Consider the following 16,536-nt stretch of genomic DNA (forward strand, 5'->3'; position numbering starts at 1 on the left):
CACTGCCACTTGGGAATGCTTCTCCAATGACCCCGGGTACTTCCCCCACGTAGCACACCTCCCACCCCTCCAGGGAAGCCCCTGGCCCGGCCCCTGACCTCTCCGGGCTCTCTCAGTTGCCTGTCCCATCCCGGCTGGCGAAGGAGCTGGTGCCACAGTGGATGATGGGACCAAGAGCAGAGATAAAGCCTCATTCAGGATCCGACTCACATGGCCTCAGCTGTCACCACTGGCTCCTGGGGGGAGGGCTGTGGGGAGGGAGGGGGCTAATGACTTAACTCTTCTGGAACCAGCAGCCTGACCCTGAATCTTCTCTCTCTCGGGGCTGCGGCTACTTCTCTTGTGGGTCAGGATCTAACCCCTAGATCTCTCCTTCCCCAACATCTCATCTGATTTCCATCCACAGCCGCTGGTGCCCTAATCGCTTTCTCCCTCAAACCTGGATCTCCTTCCTGAGCTCCAGACCCCGAAGCCAATTGTCACCTGGATGTTCCACAGTCACCTCTGATGCAACGGGTCGCATCCCAGGCTCTTAGCCCAGACCTCCTCCCCCTCTCATGTTCCTTACTTCCTTGTGGAGTGTAATCCCAGGGAGGCCACCTGCAAACCTCTCTCCATCCAGTCCCTGTTTCCATCACCATGGCTCCTGCCTCATCACCCTCTTCCACACCCGTCTTCCTGCCTCCCACTCTTCTCCGTTCTCCCCATCACCAATCCCCCATGACATCCTCCTCCACGATTTCTCTAAAGTGGCGCAAAGGGAGAAGGAGGGCTCTGTGCTGGAACCCCAGCCGCTGTTCTTACCACCCATGGGACTTGGGCAAGGGACCTGACGGTGGTCACTCTTTTAACATGTCCTCTAGAGACCAGTCAGCATGACTCAAACTGGGTGAAATAAAGCAGCTGTGGTCTCTGCCCTCAAGGAGCCCGAGTTTACAGCAGGTGTGTGTATGTGATAAATGCTGGATGTGGGTTAGTCAGAAGAGGGGCTCAGGGGAAGGTCAGAGAAGCCCTGGATGACTTCACCTCTTAGAGCCTCAGTCTCCTTATCTGAGAAGTGAGGACAGTAACATTTTCTTGAAGGATGGGGGCGAGTCAGTTGACACGGCCATTTCAAATCTCCAGTGGGAATTCTTGGGCCCGCACAGATGCCCAAAGCGTGCTTTTTGAATAAGAGAACACAATGTTCTCCTCTTTAATTTAGGAGAGGACTCCTGCTTCATATAGGATGCAGGTCCTGGATCGGTCCCGGAATATGATTAATGTGGCTGTGCATGGGTTACACCTCTGATGAGGTTACTGGTCCTTCGCAGCCCCACTCCAGGGGCTGCCTAGCACTTGAGGTGGGAGGAGCAGGTGCAGATGCCCCCAAGGGAGGTGGGGGAGGGGCCGTGGGAGGGGACCTGGAGTCAGTCCCGGCATTCCTCAGGGCTGTGACTTCACGGGGTCGGAAAGTGCTGGCACAGGTGTGCTGGGACAGTGGGGCCAGGCCGGGGGTGGGGTGGAGGTTGTCAGGAAGCGCCAGTGGGAGAGAGTGGGGGCGGTGGGGGTCAGGGGACCATGGGGCACTCACCAGAAACCTGGAAGTGCTGGATCCGACCAGAGCAGGCTGGGCCAGGCAGGTGGGGCGCTCCAGCTTCGTTTCCGGGGAGGCGCTTCACCTGCCTAACCTGCGTCCAGGTGAGCCTCTCGGGTGTGTGTGGGGGGGGGGGGGGGAGGGGGATCAACAGGTGTTTCCAAGGCAGGGCTTGAGCCGATTGGCTGACGTGGCAAAGCTCCTTCGGCTGGGCTGAGGCATTCCTGGGAAGGGAGGGGCTTCTGTCAACTGCTGTTAGGGCTCGAACACAATTCCCAGATCTGGGTAGCTGGAGGAATGTTGTCTATCTGCCCCAGAGCCTGGACCCTGACCCATCCCCTGGCTCCAAGCCCAACTTAACTTTCATTCCAGCCTAAACCTAACCCCGACCCCAGCTGCAGTTTCAAACCCTAACTAGAATTCCTAGCTCCGGCTGCAACCCCTACCCCACATCTCAGCCCCAACCCCCAGCCCCATTTCCAAATCCAATTCCCGTCCCAACTCCAGATCCCGACCCCAAATCTGGCTTGAAACCTCGTTCCAGTTCCTCACCCCAACCCCAGCTCCAAATTCTGGAATTAGGTCCTAGACCACAACCTTGACTCTTGTCCTTCAATTCAGCCCCCAAGTCCCAGCCCCTAACTAAAATCCTGCCTCGCCCCCAAATTCCAACACCAGCTGGTCCCCAAACCCAGTCCCAGTACACTCATCCCTGGATTGGAGTCCCTACAAGCCCCTTGCTCAGTCTCCTTAAAGCCCCAAGTGTGTGACTGCAGTAGGCTTGCCTCCTGGATGTGGTTCCTGCTGGAGGAGGTGGGATGGGAGCCCCCCCTGAGGAGGAGGAGGGAGAGGAAGAAGAGGGGAGGAGGAGGAAGAGGAGGAGGAAGGGAGGAGAAGGAGGAGGGGGAGGAGGAGGAGGAGGGGTAAAGGCTTTTCAGGAGTACACCAGAGCTCCCCTGCTTAAAACTCTTGCAGAATCAACACTTCAGGATATATGCCACACTCCTTTGCAGGGCTCACACAGCCCCTGCCATCTACAACCAGACCAGTCATTTGCCACTGGCCCCCTGCCATCCAGCCAGATTGCATGTCACGTCATTCAGTTCTGCATGCTCTGTCCACTGTTTTGCCCTTCTGGTTGGGTTTTGAACTCAGAGTTCCCCTGCATGGGGTACGTCCTGCCACCCAGGCTCCGTGTGGCCAACTCGAATTCTTTAACTGTGATGTCACCTCCTCCAGGAAGCCCTCTCGGACTTTGAGGCCGGTTTAGGTTTCTCTGGTGCACCCATGACCCCTGTGCTTCCCCCACAGCTGCTTTTGGTGCATGTGCTGTAATTGCCCCTATTTACTTACTGGTCACCCCCCCACATCCCCCCACACACGGTGGCCTTAGTGTCCGTTTTGCTAACCATCATGACCTTAGAAGCCAGCATTTTGCCTGGCACGTGGGAGGTAACCAATAAATATTTGCTGGAGAAATGAATGTGTGAGGTGATAGATGCAGGGAGCGTGTAAGACAATGCTGGAAGGGCAAGTTTGGCGGGTTGCACAGGGAGGTAGACGCCATGGCAAGGCTCTGGACTCACTTGCGGTGCCCCTGGAGGATTCCGAAATATACCAGAGACGTGGCCAGGGCTCTGCTTCTAATAGGGAATCCAGCACCACCCACCGCACATGCTTTGGGTGGGGAAAGGGTGCCTCCTCGGAGGTGGTTGTAGACTGTCCCCTGTCTCCTGGGTGGAGCCCCTTGTAACACCCCTTATTCTCTCTCCTTCTGATATGGATGGAATAGACAAGAAAAACAAAATCAAAGTCTTCTTCCCATTCTTTGCTCGCAAAATAATTCTTAAAAAAATTTTTTTTTAATGTTTACTTGTTTTGAGAGAGAGAGAGAGAGACAGATTGTAAGTAGGGGAGGGACAGAGAGAGAGGGAGACACAGAATCCGAAGCAGGCTCCAGGCTCTGAGCTGTCAGCACCGAGCCTGACGCGGGGCTCAAACTCATGAACTGAGAGATCATAATCTGAGCTGAAGTCGGATGCTTAACCGGCTGAGCCACCCAAGTGCCCCAACAAAATAATTATTCTTGACCCGTCTTAGCTTCGTTCTGTGGAGATGATGGGGGTGCCAGTCACAACCTTAGAGCAGCACTGTCGAATAGAAATAGAACATGAGCTACATGTGTAATTTAAAATCTAGTAGCCACTTTAAAAAGGTAGGGAAAAAAAGGTGAAAATATCTTACAATTTTTGTTCAACCCCCAAATATTTGCATTTTAATATACAAATGATTAAGGAGCTATTTCAGTCCGTTATTTTGTGCATCTCAGTTCAGACTAGCTACGCTGCAAATGCTCAATCACCACATGTGGCTCGCAGCTCCCTTCCTGGACAGTGCAGATCTAGATGGTTCTTCCCCTCAAGGAAAAGTTGGGGCAGGCTGGATCTCAGGGACAACCATGTGACTGTGTCACTTTGTGAAGCATTGTAAAGGTGTCCTTTGCCCTGGGAGGAGCTGGGAAGTGGGGTGGGGGGAGGGGGGGCCGGGTAGGGTTCACCTCTGTGTACTCCTCTTGCTCATGTCTAGCAATTATTTATCCTTCTGGTCCCAAGGAGGGGTTAGCCCAGCCAGCCAGCCATGGTCTAGCTGTCCTGGATGGAGCTGGGGCAGGGGAACTCATGAAATTTTCCCTCCCTTTCCCCTGGGAAGTTTGAAAAAAACTTGTTGGGTAGGGGTAACAAAGCCTAAAACTTCCTCAGTTTAAACATGGATTGTGTGTTTTTGTTTTCATTCTGGGTCTTATCAAGTAACTCGGAGTTCAAGTGGACAGGCAGGCTCCTTGCAGGGCTTTTGAACCGTGTCCCCAAAGCAGAGGCTGTGGGGGCAGCTCAGATGGGCAACAGTGAAAGCCAAGAGTAGGAGGTGGCCATGGGCACAGAGTGCAAAATGTGGGTTCTAGCTGGTTCATTAGATGGTGGGAGTTCTGAGAGGCCTGCCTCTCAAAAGAGAGGCCCTGTGGCCCAGTCTCCCTGCCTCTGCCACATTCCTACCGAAGGCTACTGCCAACCTGGTCGCTGGAGTGACCCTCTCCTAAGGCAGAGCAGGTAATGTCATTACTGTGCTTGCACGCCTCCAGTGGTCCTCTTCCGCAGAGAAACAGTCCTCCCCCATCCTAAGGCCCTCTCTGAGTTCCCTCCCTGGCTTGCTCATGCTAAGAGACTTTGCACAGGCTATTCCCTCTGCCTGGAATGCTTTTTCTCCCCAAGACTCCTTCCTGCACCTTCCTTCAGGAATGTGCTCGAACAACACCTTCTCAGGGAGAAGGTCTTCCCGGCAACTCTGTCTAAAATCACAGCCTTCCCCATACTTCCTATCTCTTTCCCTTATTTTATTTCCTTTGTTCTCTTATGTTTCTCTGTAGCACTTCTCACTGCCCCGTATGCTATATATTTTTCTTACCTGTCTGGAATGTTGGCTCTCTACTCCCCGAAAATGTAAGCTTCATGAGGGAAGGGATTTGAGTCTGACTCATGGTATCTTCCCTGCTCCTAGAATGGGCTTGGCATATAACAGGTGCTCAGGGAATGCATGTTGAATGAATGTTGGAACAGAACATTGGTTTTGGAGCTAGATTGACCTTGAGGTGTCAAGCCCCAGCTCCAGTTCTGTAACCTTAGAAAAATTCATTCTCTTCGGTTGTAAAACGGGGACAATAGTGCTTAGTTGTGTGTGTGATTAAATAATATAATCAATTCTTCTTTTTTAATGTTTATTTATTTTTGAGAGAGAGAGTGCTAGCAGGGGAGGGGCAGAGAGAGGGAGACACAGAATCCAAAGCAGGCTCCAGGCTCTGAGCTGTCAGCACAGAGTCCGACGCAGGGCTCAAACCCATGAACTGTTGAGATCATGACCCGAGCCGAAGTCGGATGGTAACTGACTGAGCCACCCAGGCTCTCCCCCTGCTTTTGGCATTTAAAAAAAAAATTTTTTTTTAACGTTTATTTATTTTTTTGAGACAGAGAGAGAGCATGAACGGGGGAGGTCAGAGAGTGAGGGATTCACAGAATCCGAAACAGGCTCCAGGCTCTGAGCTGTTGGCACAGAGCCCGATGCAGGGCTCGAACTCACAGACTGTGAGATCACGACCTGAGCTGGAGTCGGAGGTCAACCGACCGAGCCATCCAGGCGCCCCTGCTTTTGGCATTTTAAAATCAGACTAGAGATTCCATTTCAGCTTTGGGGCATGTACTAATGAGATGCTGAAGTACCTAGCCCCAGCTGAACTGGGGATGGAAAGTGGTCTGCAGAGAAGGGGGAAGGACAAGAGAAGGAGGGGTGGTCCAGCCAGGCCCTGGTGCAAGTTTCTTTTGAGGCCTGATTGTATCTCTGCCTTGAGATTCCCTAAGACCGCCCCCCCTTCTCGCCCCCAGCCCAGTGATTTCCCTTGTGGTTTAAACTGGCTGGAGTTGGGTTTTGCTACTTGTAGCTAAAGAAGGGCATCCATAGTTCTTCTGTTCAGAACTGGACTCTCCCAGTCCCACTTTTAATACATTTATTACATCAGTACACACAGTAGGGGCTAGGTTAAGTCCTAGTGGACACCCAGCACCCCTGCCAAATCCCACATGAACAACAGGTACACATTCCTGTATCTGACTGGTCATCGTGGGGGATCGGGAATGTTAGTTCTTCCTGCTGCCTGGCACACAGCAGGGTCACCTCCTCATACATTGGCTCCCATTCCAGTTCAGCTCAGGGGAGTCGGTATCTTAGGTGTGCTCAAAGCATAAGTGGATCTTGAACCTTCAATGGTCTAGAGGAGCTCGCCCCCACACAGCTCCGGGGGAAGGAACCCCACCCCTGGTCCGGACATCCTTCTCTCTGATCTTTCCAAATCCAGAGCAGTGATGGCAAGGGAGTCCTACCTGGACACGCACATATGCCCAGGCCCACCGGGGCTCCTCAGGAACCTCCTGGGAGCAGCTGTCGGGTAAGGACTGGTCATGCCTTGTGTAAAAAGCAGTGGGGAAAGGTAGATGCTGATGCTAGGACCTCCTGTGAGGCAGGGTCCTCAGTGCCAGGAGAACAGGATGGTGAGGGGAGGCTTGCTTGGGAGCTCACCCTGTCTGGCCACAGCCGATGCATATGGTCTAGAAGAAGGACAGGGGAGCCAATGGGTGTCTGGGGCTCAGAAAGAGGATAGTCATCCAAAAGCACCAGCTGTCCCACCATAAATGAATGACTCCCTAGGTTAACAATGGACCACAAGCAGAAGAACAAGAGTGGAGTTCGTATGCCGATGCCTAGCCACCTGGGTGACAGTAGAGTCCTCTAGGAGGAGGTGACTGCCAGGCCCACTCTGTCAATGAGGGGGTCAACTGGCTCTAGGGACCCTGTGAAGGGGGAGGTTCACCAGTGGGGTGAGAACCTCCCCTAGAGTCAGGATAGGCAAAGTGAAGGGAGGTCTCAGTGCAGCGGCCACCCCCGTCAGGGCCACCCAACAGCTTGAGGTGGGAACGCACAGGATAGACTACGGGAGGCAAACTGGTGTAGCTAAACCCTGACAGTGACTTTTCTCTTTGTAACAAGAGAGCCTGACTTCTCCTTTGATCTCCGAGGCATCCACTTCACAGAGGACTGTCTCAAAAAAACACATTGGCAGCCACTGAGGTTTCTTTGTCTCTGAGATCTTAGTTGATTTTAATAACTGACCCTTTGAGCCACTTTCCCCGCCCCCCTCCCTACCCTTCAAATTCCCACTCTTGTGTTTTAAATAGTGAGCCCACAAAACCCTAGGCCTCACACTTGACCCCAATAAAGCAGAATCCCAGGCCTGTGAGATGGCTTTCTCTCTCTCCCTCCCTCCTCTCTCTCCTTCCCTCCCTCCCCACAACTTTGCTGTGTGGCCCCAGGTGAGATGTATCATTTCCAGGCCCTGTAAGTAATAAAGCTTTATTTTTTTCAAAGTTTCCTGATGGTGGTTGCTGAAGGGTGTCTTGGGATCATAGTAAGAACCACAAGGGTGAGTCTAGCCACAACGTTGGTTATTGATAGGCTGAGACCAGCATAAAACAGCAAGATTGTACCTCTGGCTGCAAATTTGCCAACAAGAGGCCATCTGCCTGCCCCTGGGCAAGTGAGGAAACACCCTGTTGACCTGCTGGCCCAAGTGCCAGGCTTTGCTGGGATGGGGCTCTCCGTTTCCTTCTGCCTTCACCTCCTTCTCGGCCACTGGACTCAGGGGAGCCTAGTTTGGGAGGCATCAGCTCCCTCTACTTCTGGGTTAGACTTGTGGAGCGTCACACTCCTATGACCTCCACACCTGGTCCAGGTTCTGTCTGGTGCTTCTCCAGAGCAGGCTTAATGTGGTTGGGATGTGGAGGCCATGGACAGCCTGGGCTGCGAGTCCGGCCCTGCTGGGATGACGCTGTACCAACTATTTCACTCTTCCTGGCTTTGATTTCCTCATCTGTAACCTAACACATCTTTTTTTTTTTTTTTTAATGTTTATTTATTTTTGAGAGAGACAGAGACAGAGACAGAGAGAGAGCACGCGCAAGTAGGGGCAGGGCAGAGAGAGAGGGAGACACAGAATCAAAAGTAGGCTCCAGGCTCTGAGCTGTCAGCACAGAGCCTGACACAGGGCTGAAACTCACAAACTGCGAGATTGTGACCTGAGCCAAAGTCGGAGGCTTAACCGACTGAGCCACCCAGGCGCCTCCCCTAAGGCCCATCTTGTAGGTGAAATGTGATGACTTGATTCTAAGGCATTTTTAGGTTGAAAACTCTGTCATTTGAATGTTGCTGCATCCAGCCACAGTGAATTTCCTTCTGGCTGAAGAGCAACCAGTTTTCTCCGCAGGTGCCTTCTTCCCGAGTCTTCCTCCCTCTCCCTGTGCTGGGTGAACTCCCTCAGTCCTGAAGTCAGAAGAATTCACTTCTCAAGGGCACCTGGGTGGCTCAGTCAATCGAGTATCCGAATTCGGTTCAGGTCATGATCTCATGGTTTGTGAGTTCGAGCCCCGCGTCGGGCTCTCTGCTTTCAGCACAGAGCCCTCTTCAGATCCTGTCTCCCTCTCTCTCTGCCCCTCCCTGACTAGCTCTCTCTCTCTCTCTCAAAATAAATAAACTTAAAAAAAAAAAAAAAGAAAGAAAAATTCACATCTCTGCATCTCTGCTGCCACCATCTGGGTCCCAGAAGCTGTCCTCTTACTTGTAGTTAGCCATGGTGTCTTCCCGACAGCCCCCTGCCTCCACTGTCAGGTCCCTTCATCAATACTCCACCCAAACACCCAAGACAGCTTTAAACACAGACACAGCCATGGAACCAAGAGCCTAGGAAGAGAGGCAGCATCACACCATCAAATGGGTATGTTAGAGTGAAGGTTCTGAAGGTAAACAATACGGTGCGTGTAATCTACATGGGGAAGGAGGGATCAGGGACTACCTTTGTGAGCAAGTGACATTTCAGCTACCATCTGAAGGATGAAGTTCACTGAGTGAGGTGTGGGTACAAGAACATTTCAGGCAGAGAAAACAGTATGTGGAATGACCCAGAGGCAAGGAAGAACTTGAACTTTTATAAGAATTGGAAGGAGGCCAGTGTGGCAAGAGCCTGGAAGTGGAGGGCAGTGGCTCTCGGTGGCTTTGTGCTGGCCTCTGGACAGAGTCATATCTGTAATGCACCTTTAAACCCTGCAGCACCTAGCCCCGCTGACCTCCCTGATCTCATTTCAAGTCAGTTTCTTCTGCAAAGGTAAAGCCAATATGCTAGTTCGGAATGAAATCTGTGTCCCAGAGGAGCCCACCTGCCTGGCATGATAATGTAATGGGCTGTCGTCTCTGTGGTTGAATCAATTAGAGGGTGCCTGAATCTTTCCCTACTCTCTGAGCCTGGTCTCCTAGAGCAGAGGACATGCTGGGTACACAGTGGTCTGGAGGGGAGGAGCTGGCCACTGTGACAGGGTGTGGGCTAGGGGTGGCGGTCAGGGAGTTGCTAAGGAGCGAGTCCCACGTCGACTGCTTGGTAGCCTCTGCTGTGAGCCTTCCTTCTGATCTCCCCAGGCTTCAGGAGAGCTTTGCCAGGCGTGACAGCTACGTCTCAGCTCTCGCTGTGAAAACTAACCCAAGAGCAGTGCCCAGAGCTGGGGTAAAGCAGATTGGGGAAGATGGGGAAATGTCTTGGAGATGCCAGGTGTAAGACAGCCAGCAGGGACCAGCAGAGACCAGGGGCTTAAATATTTGCTATTTGGATATTAGAAGGGTGTCTGGCCTCTGAAGGTGGGAGAAGACAAGGACATCTGGGTTATGTTCCTTTGCTCGAGTGCATAAAATGTCACTTTTCCTGGTATGTGTGACTGGGGCACCCAGTATGGTGGCTTAGGGGAAGAGGTACCCTCCCCCCACCTCCATTCAAATGGAGGAGCAGGGCAGGGCCCTGCAGAACAAGAATGACCAGTGTAGAGTGCACAGAGTGCATGGGTGTAAGAGAACCCTCTGTAAATAGAGCTCTGCTTACAGTCCTCACCACAGGGTCAGCAGGGGATGGAAGGCCTGGGGGAACTCTAGTCACTTTGCCATGTTTATTACTTTACTGTCATCTTTGCACAGATGTACAAATCCTCAGAAAATCTCACTATGCTTCATAAAGGAGAAGAAAACGTCAGTGGCTTTGTCTGGTCCTGACTGGGCTGGCAGGGGAGGAAGCCAGCTCAGAAGCGGCAGGCAGTGATACTTAGGGTAGGAGCAGGCAGCCCCATCCCGGGGGCCCAGAGAGGACAGAGGGGCGGCAGGAGGCCGGGCCCAAGTCCAGTGTGATCTCCGCAGTGACAGGCAGCCCTGTGCCTGGACCGGGACAAGCAGCGATGGCTTGGGATGAGTTGAGCCCCCCGCCCCCTCACTTCCTCAGGGTCCTCTCTCTCTCTACTCGCTCCCTGGCTCCCTAAGCAGAGAGTTGGACCTGGTTGTGGGCAAACATCTTTATTCTGACCACGTCCCAAGTTCCCCAGGGCAGGAGAAAGAGGCTGGTGTGGCCAGTGCTGCAGGGACTGCAGGGCCAGCCCAGAGCCGGCCGGGGGACAGAGGCACAGGGCTTCCTCTGATGCAACTGCAGATGGCTTACCAGAGGGGGTCACTTGGTCTGCACCTCAAAGTCCACTTCTGACTCAAGGAGGGAAGGAAGCCGGACGACAGAGAGCGGGTGGAAGCCTGGGACCTGCTCTTGCTCTTGGATCTGCTCTCGGAGGCGCTGGATTTCTAGGCGTTGCATTTCGATGATTCTCCCAGTTTCTTGTTGCTCATTCAGTCTCATGGTGGGAGCGATGCTGGGCATGGCCTCGCTGGGCACTGGAAGGGATAGAGCAGGACTAATGTGGGCCTGGGCTGCCACAAAGCTCTTTTGAAACCAGCGTATCCCTCTTTCTTCTCCTGTCTCCTCAAATAGTTATGAGCACTTAAGGGACAGACACTCAGTCCCAGATGCCAGGGGTAGAGATGGGCCATTTCACCGTGTAGCAGACCCGGAGGAGTGAAGAGACACATTTCAGAGTGAGACACAAATGCTGGGCAACACCTCAGCCCAGTCTGGCTCCTGAGCCCCTCCAGTGGCCCCCGCTCATTCCCCTGTTCCCCACTCCCCAAGCAGGGTGGTGCTGTCTTGCTGACCTAGGTTGGCTTCCAAGCCCCCAGCCCTCCTCCTCACATAAAACTCCTGTGCCAGGAGCCAGACTCTTGGCACCTCTTGGGCTGGCCACTCACTCCTGCTCCTTGAGGACTCCCCACCCCCATCCTCCTGTCTCAGGTGCTGCCATCATCTTATGTGATGCTGACGTCCACAAGGGTCCGTGGCTCGTCCCGTTCCCTGGCCCCCACAGGCTGAATCTCAGCATTTGTGTCCTCCGGCCTCCACGCCACGTCAACACCCATCCTGTGCTTCCCCTCCCTCATCACGCCCAGGACCCCGCACTTTGACGTCTCTACTCTAGTAGCCCATCAACGATTACCACCCCTCTGACAGCCTTCTCCTTAAGATACCCGTTCTCTGACTGAATGTAGATGTCTTCTTCCTGGACCGCTCCATTTTTGACCTACCAAATGGGTTCCTTTTAGATCCACTCCCTTTTCTATCCAGTTAGACCCACTGTGAGTTTCTTCTGCCATTTTCTTGACAGCAGCCTCGATATTCGAGATGCCTTGTCCTTCTGCCCCATACGCCCTGCACAGCCCAAACCCGAGATTGCCCAACCATCCATTGTCTCCATTAACACCTGGCCTGTTGCGTGCTACTGAAAAAAGTAACATATGAGATTCAAATTCTCGGTTTCCAACCCCAGATGAACTTCCTGTCCACAGTCAGCAAACTCTCAGTGACCCCTCCCTCCCACCGCCCCAACCCACCTGCCACCCTGGGCTTTTGAACTTTGGTCTCTAATTCCTTGTCCTCACTCTTTAAAGAAAATTATGGTCAAATGTAACTTAAAATTTATCATCTTACCATTCTAATTAATTAATTAATTAATTAAAATTTTAGTTAACATACAGTGCGATGCTAGTTTCAGGAGAATTCAGTGATTCATCGCTTACATATGACATGCAGTGCTCATCACAAGTGCCCTTTTCAATACCCAACAGCCACCTAGCCCCTCCCCCATCCGCCTCCCTCCATCAACACTCACTTAGTTCTCTATCGTTAAGAGTACCATCTTACCATTCTCAAGTATAGAGTTTAGCAGTGTTAAGTACAATTTACATTGTTGTGCAATCAATCTGCAGAACTCTTGCAAGAACACTTATGCCAGCATTCTGCTTTCCGTCTCTAAGACTTCGAATGCCCTGGGAACCTCAGATAAGCAGAATCACACGGTGTTTGTCTTTTTTGGGTCTGGCTTATTTCACTTAGCACGATGTCCTCCAGGTCCATCTACGTTGCAGCAGGTGTCCGATCCTTCCACTTTAAGGCTGAGTAATATTTGTTTGCGTGTATACCTCACATTTTGTTTATCCATTCATCCGGTGATGGGTGTTGGGTTGCTCCCGCCTTTTGGCCACTGTGAATAATGTTGCTATGGACATGGGTGTACAAATATCTCTTTGAGACCCTACCCTCAGTTATTTTGGGTACGTACTCAGAAGTGGAATTTCTGGATCCTATGGTATTCTACTTTCAATTTCTTGAGGAAGTGCCATACAGTGTGGCTGCACCATTTTATGTCCCCACCAACAGTGCACTACGGTTCCAGTTTCTCCAGATGCTTGCCGACACTTTTCTCTTTGTTTTGAGAGCAGTCATCCTAACGTTGTGAGGTGGTATCTCATTGTGGTTTTGATCTCATTTCTCTGACGATGAGCGAGGTTGAGCATCTTTTCATGTGCTTATCGACTGTTTGTGTATCTTCTTTGGAGAAATGTCTATTCAAGTCTTTTGCCCAGTTTTTAATCTGGTTGTTTTAATCTGGTTGTTTTGACTGTTGAGTTGTGGGAAGTTGTTACAAATTCTGGTCATTAACTCCTTATCACATATATGGTTTGCAAATATTTTCTCCCACCCTACAGTTTGATGCATGTGAGTTTTCAATTTTTATGTAGTCTATTTTTGTCTTTTGTTGTCTGTGCATTGGTGTCACATCCCAGAAATTATTGCCAAATCCATCCTCTCCTCCACTTTTTTTTTGAGTTTATTTATTTTGAGAGAGACAGAGCATGAGTGGAGAGGAGGAGGAGGAGGAGGAGGAGGAGGAAGAGGAGGAGGAGGAGGAGAGAGAGAGAGAGAGAGAGAGAGAGAGAGAGAGAGAGAGAGAGAGAGGAGAATCCCAAGCAGGTTCCGTGTTGTTGGCACAGAGCCTGACGTGTGGTTTGAATTCATGAAACTGTGAGATCGTGACCTGAGCTGAAACTGAGAGTTGGACGCTTAACCAACTGAGCCACCCCGGTGCCCCTGTCCTCTCCACTCTTAACAGATGACATTGCCACCGACTTCACTGACGGTCTGTGTCTCCAAGTCCCTGACCGCCATCAAGCTTCTCTCAGCAGAAGAGGGGTCTCTTTCCTATCCACTGCCAACCTCTTCCCTGCACACCAGAAGTTAACACTAGAAAAGGACACCTGTTGGGAGCCAAGGAAGAGGGCATTTCAAGAAGAAAGCTGTCAGCAATGGCCAGTGGCCAGCCTCGCCTTACTTCTATGTGGTCTGATGATGGGGCCGGCATTCAGAGTGCTCCACGCATCCCACTCTTCCTAAGAGAAGTCTAGGCCTTTCTCTTTTTGCCTTTGCTCCTCGACTCTTCTTCTTTTGGCAATTCCCAGGCTCTTGATCTTTTACTATTTCTTCTTTTTCTAGCTCTTGACCTTCATCCTCTTGTTGCTACTGGTTGACCCTGATCACCATCCTGTCAGTCAAGCTGTGGACTAGCCCTGAGAGAGTAGCACCCCTGGGAAGGTATAGCACACCCAGGCCTTCAAGCCCCTCTGTCTGTGTCACTTGCCTCTGCCTAGTTTCTGTTTGCCTCTCCATGTGCTCCCTCTAACCTGGTTACCAGCATAGTCTTTGGACTAAGCTCTATGCCCTTCCCATTGGCCTTTAGACTCAGCTACTTACTCAGTTACCATCTTATTGCCCAGGGAGACCTGTGTTCATGAGGCCACGGTTCTGGAGACACATACCAGACAGAGCCCGGAAACATGCCAGCACTTTGCATTTTCCTTACTCTGCCCTGCCACTCGCCACACCATCCTCTCTTTGCCCCAGTGCTTCTCCAGGTGTTCTAAGGATCTTGATGCAGATGGCAGCTTTGAGGTCCTCTAGGCTGGGCAATCACTGGGTGAGGTCAATGGACCTCAGAGGTTGGACACTGGGATGTACTGCACATGTACAGGACAGCTCAGGGTTGACATAGCTGCTGGCTGGTGGCTGGCTGCCAGATGCAGTTGTCTCCAGAAACATGCCCGATCTGGGTGACACTGTCCCATGAATGTTCCCAGGGGTGCAGCTCTGCCTCTTGAGACCAGTTCACATGGAAAATGGTTCAGTGGGCTCAATGTGGGGCTTTGGCCCTTGTTTCTTCCCCTGTCTCCTTCCTTGGTCTGTGAGCATCTTGAGGGCATGGGCTGGGCTTTTCCTGTCTCTTCTCTTCACTGCCCCAATTCTCTCCCATCCTTTTGATAATGACCTGCCTGCTCATCAGATTTGGTTCAGTCTTACAGGGTCCTCCTTGGATGGTCCTTCCACGTGCTGTGGTGTGTAAACCCTCCTGTCCTCCTCCATGGCTGTGCCTCGTTAGTTCTCTCCTCATGGCCCCCGCCCCCACCTCGCTCCTCATATCCCCCCAAATCCCCTTGGTCTGTGCTCTGCTCTGACCCTGCCATCTACCAGAGCTGGACAGTCTCCTCTCTGCATCCTGCCCACAAGCTTCCTTTGGGAGATCAAGTTCTGATTTTAAATGATGGAAAAATAAGAACGTGATTACTAATACATTTGCATTCATTTGTACTCATTTCTATGCATTTTATGTTTGTGTCACTTTTTCCTTTCCTTTTTTGTCTTTTCAAAATTTAGTTCCACTCCCCCCCCCCCCACCCCTTTACTGGTTTGGAAGATATACACACTCTCTCTTTCTTTTTCAATAGTTATCCTAAAAAGTTTAACAAGCACATTCAACTTCAAAGGGTCCAAAGTGACTCAGTATCTTTACCTTCTTGCAAAACGATGCAAGACTCAGAATGCTTTAGCTCCGGGCCCCCTTGTTAAATGCTCAGTATTTTAGTTCTATCTTGTATCATTGCTCATATTGTTTTATACAGTTGTTTAGATTGTACATATTTACCTTTTTTCACCCATCGTTTCTTCTTGCATTCAGACTTCCCTCTGGAGTAATTTTTTTCCTGATATACATTCTTTAAAAGTTCCTTTAATGAGGTTTCGTTGGTGACAAATTCTCTCAGTTTTTGTTTGTTGGAAAATTTTTTTTCCTTCTGTTTCACTGGTTATATAACTCTAGGGGGCAGTTATTACCTATTAGCACTTTGAAGACACTATTTCACAACGTCTACACGGTTTACATTGCTGCTGCTGGGAAGTCAGGCATCAATTGAATTGTTAGTCCTTTATATGCAATCTGTCTGTTCTCTCACTGCTTTTAATATCTCTGTCTTTGGTTTTCTATAGTTCAGATACAGATTTCTTTTTATTTATAGCGCTTCAGCTCCATTGGGCTTTCTGGACCTGATGATTGGCATCTCTCATCAATTCTGAAAAGCCTCCAGCTTTTATCATGTTGTTGCCTTTCCCCATTCTCTCTTTCTCACACTTCAGTTAGACGTTGAGTTGGGTTATCCCATCCCAACTATACCTTTTGTCCCTCTGGGCTGCAATGTGGGTCATTTTTTCATTCCTTTAGTTCACAAAGTCTCCTTTCAGATATATCTAACCTATTGTTCAGTCTGAACACGGACTCTAATTACAACCTGCAGTTTTTATTTCTAGGAGTATTTTTGGTTCTTTTTTCAAATCTACCTAGCCAATTTTGGGAGACTCTTTGTCTTATTTTCAAATTTCTTTTATTTCTTTAAACATGTTAAATATCCTTAAATATCTTTGTTGATTTTATTCTGTTTGATACTTTTTCACTCATGGTGATTTATTTCTTCATGTATTTAGTGATTTTTGATTGTGAGTTCATGTTCCTTAGAATGTTATCTATGGGAATTCTTTGGCAACTAGGTTTAAAATGTATTCTTGCATAGAAAATTTGCATTTGCTTCTGCTTGGGGCCTGGGGACACTACCAGTTAAACTAAACTTTCAGCCAAGGTTGCTTGGAGCAACCTTGTAAATTATGTGTAAATTCTGGACTTAAACCTGCCTGAGTTTGGGCTTTTGTTTAGGAGTTCTCAGGGTGAGATCTTTTCTCTTGTTTTTCCTTTCCTTCATCTAGAGCTAAGACTGAGAGATACTAATCTCATATATCT

The 16,536-nt window shown here is 50.5% G+C and overlaps 1 protein-coding gene across 3 annotated transcripts in view; it reads right to left on the bottom strand.

Annotated features, from left to right (window-relative positions):
- Positions 1–16,536, bottom strand: part of CFAP57 (cilia and flagella associated protein 57) — an 80,632-nt gene that overhangs the window by 304 nt on the left and 63,792 nt on the right. Inside the window, exons 23-25 of one of the 3 annotated variants that reach the window (XR_008420006.1) lie at positions 10,698–10,921; positions 1,574–1,800; positions 99–248 (exon numbers count right to left, since the gene is read on the bottom strand). Coding sequence is in view for 2 of the 3 variants with exons in the window: in XM_053896494.1 (XP_053752469.1) it covers positions 10,707–10,921 (215 nt within the window). In the remaining variant the exon portion in view is untranslated. Of the gene's footprint in view, positions 1–98; positions 249–1,573; positions 1,801–5,542; positions 6,727–10,539; positions 10,922–16,536 lie in introns of those variants that run through there. The other 2 variants (XM_053896494.1, XM_053896493.1) reach the window with 2 other exon arrangements.

The sequence above is a fragment of the Panthera pardus genome, unplaced genomic scaffold, assembly GCF_024362965.1.
Source record: "Panthera pardus isolate Hobbes unplaced genomic scaffold, ASM2436296v1 HiC_scaffold_11, whole genome shotgun sequence".
Classification (NCBI taxonomy): domain Eukaryota; kingdom Metazoa; phylum Chordata; class Mammalia; order Carnivora; family Felidae; genus Panthera; species Panthera pardus.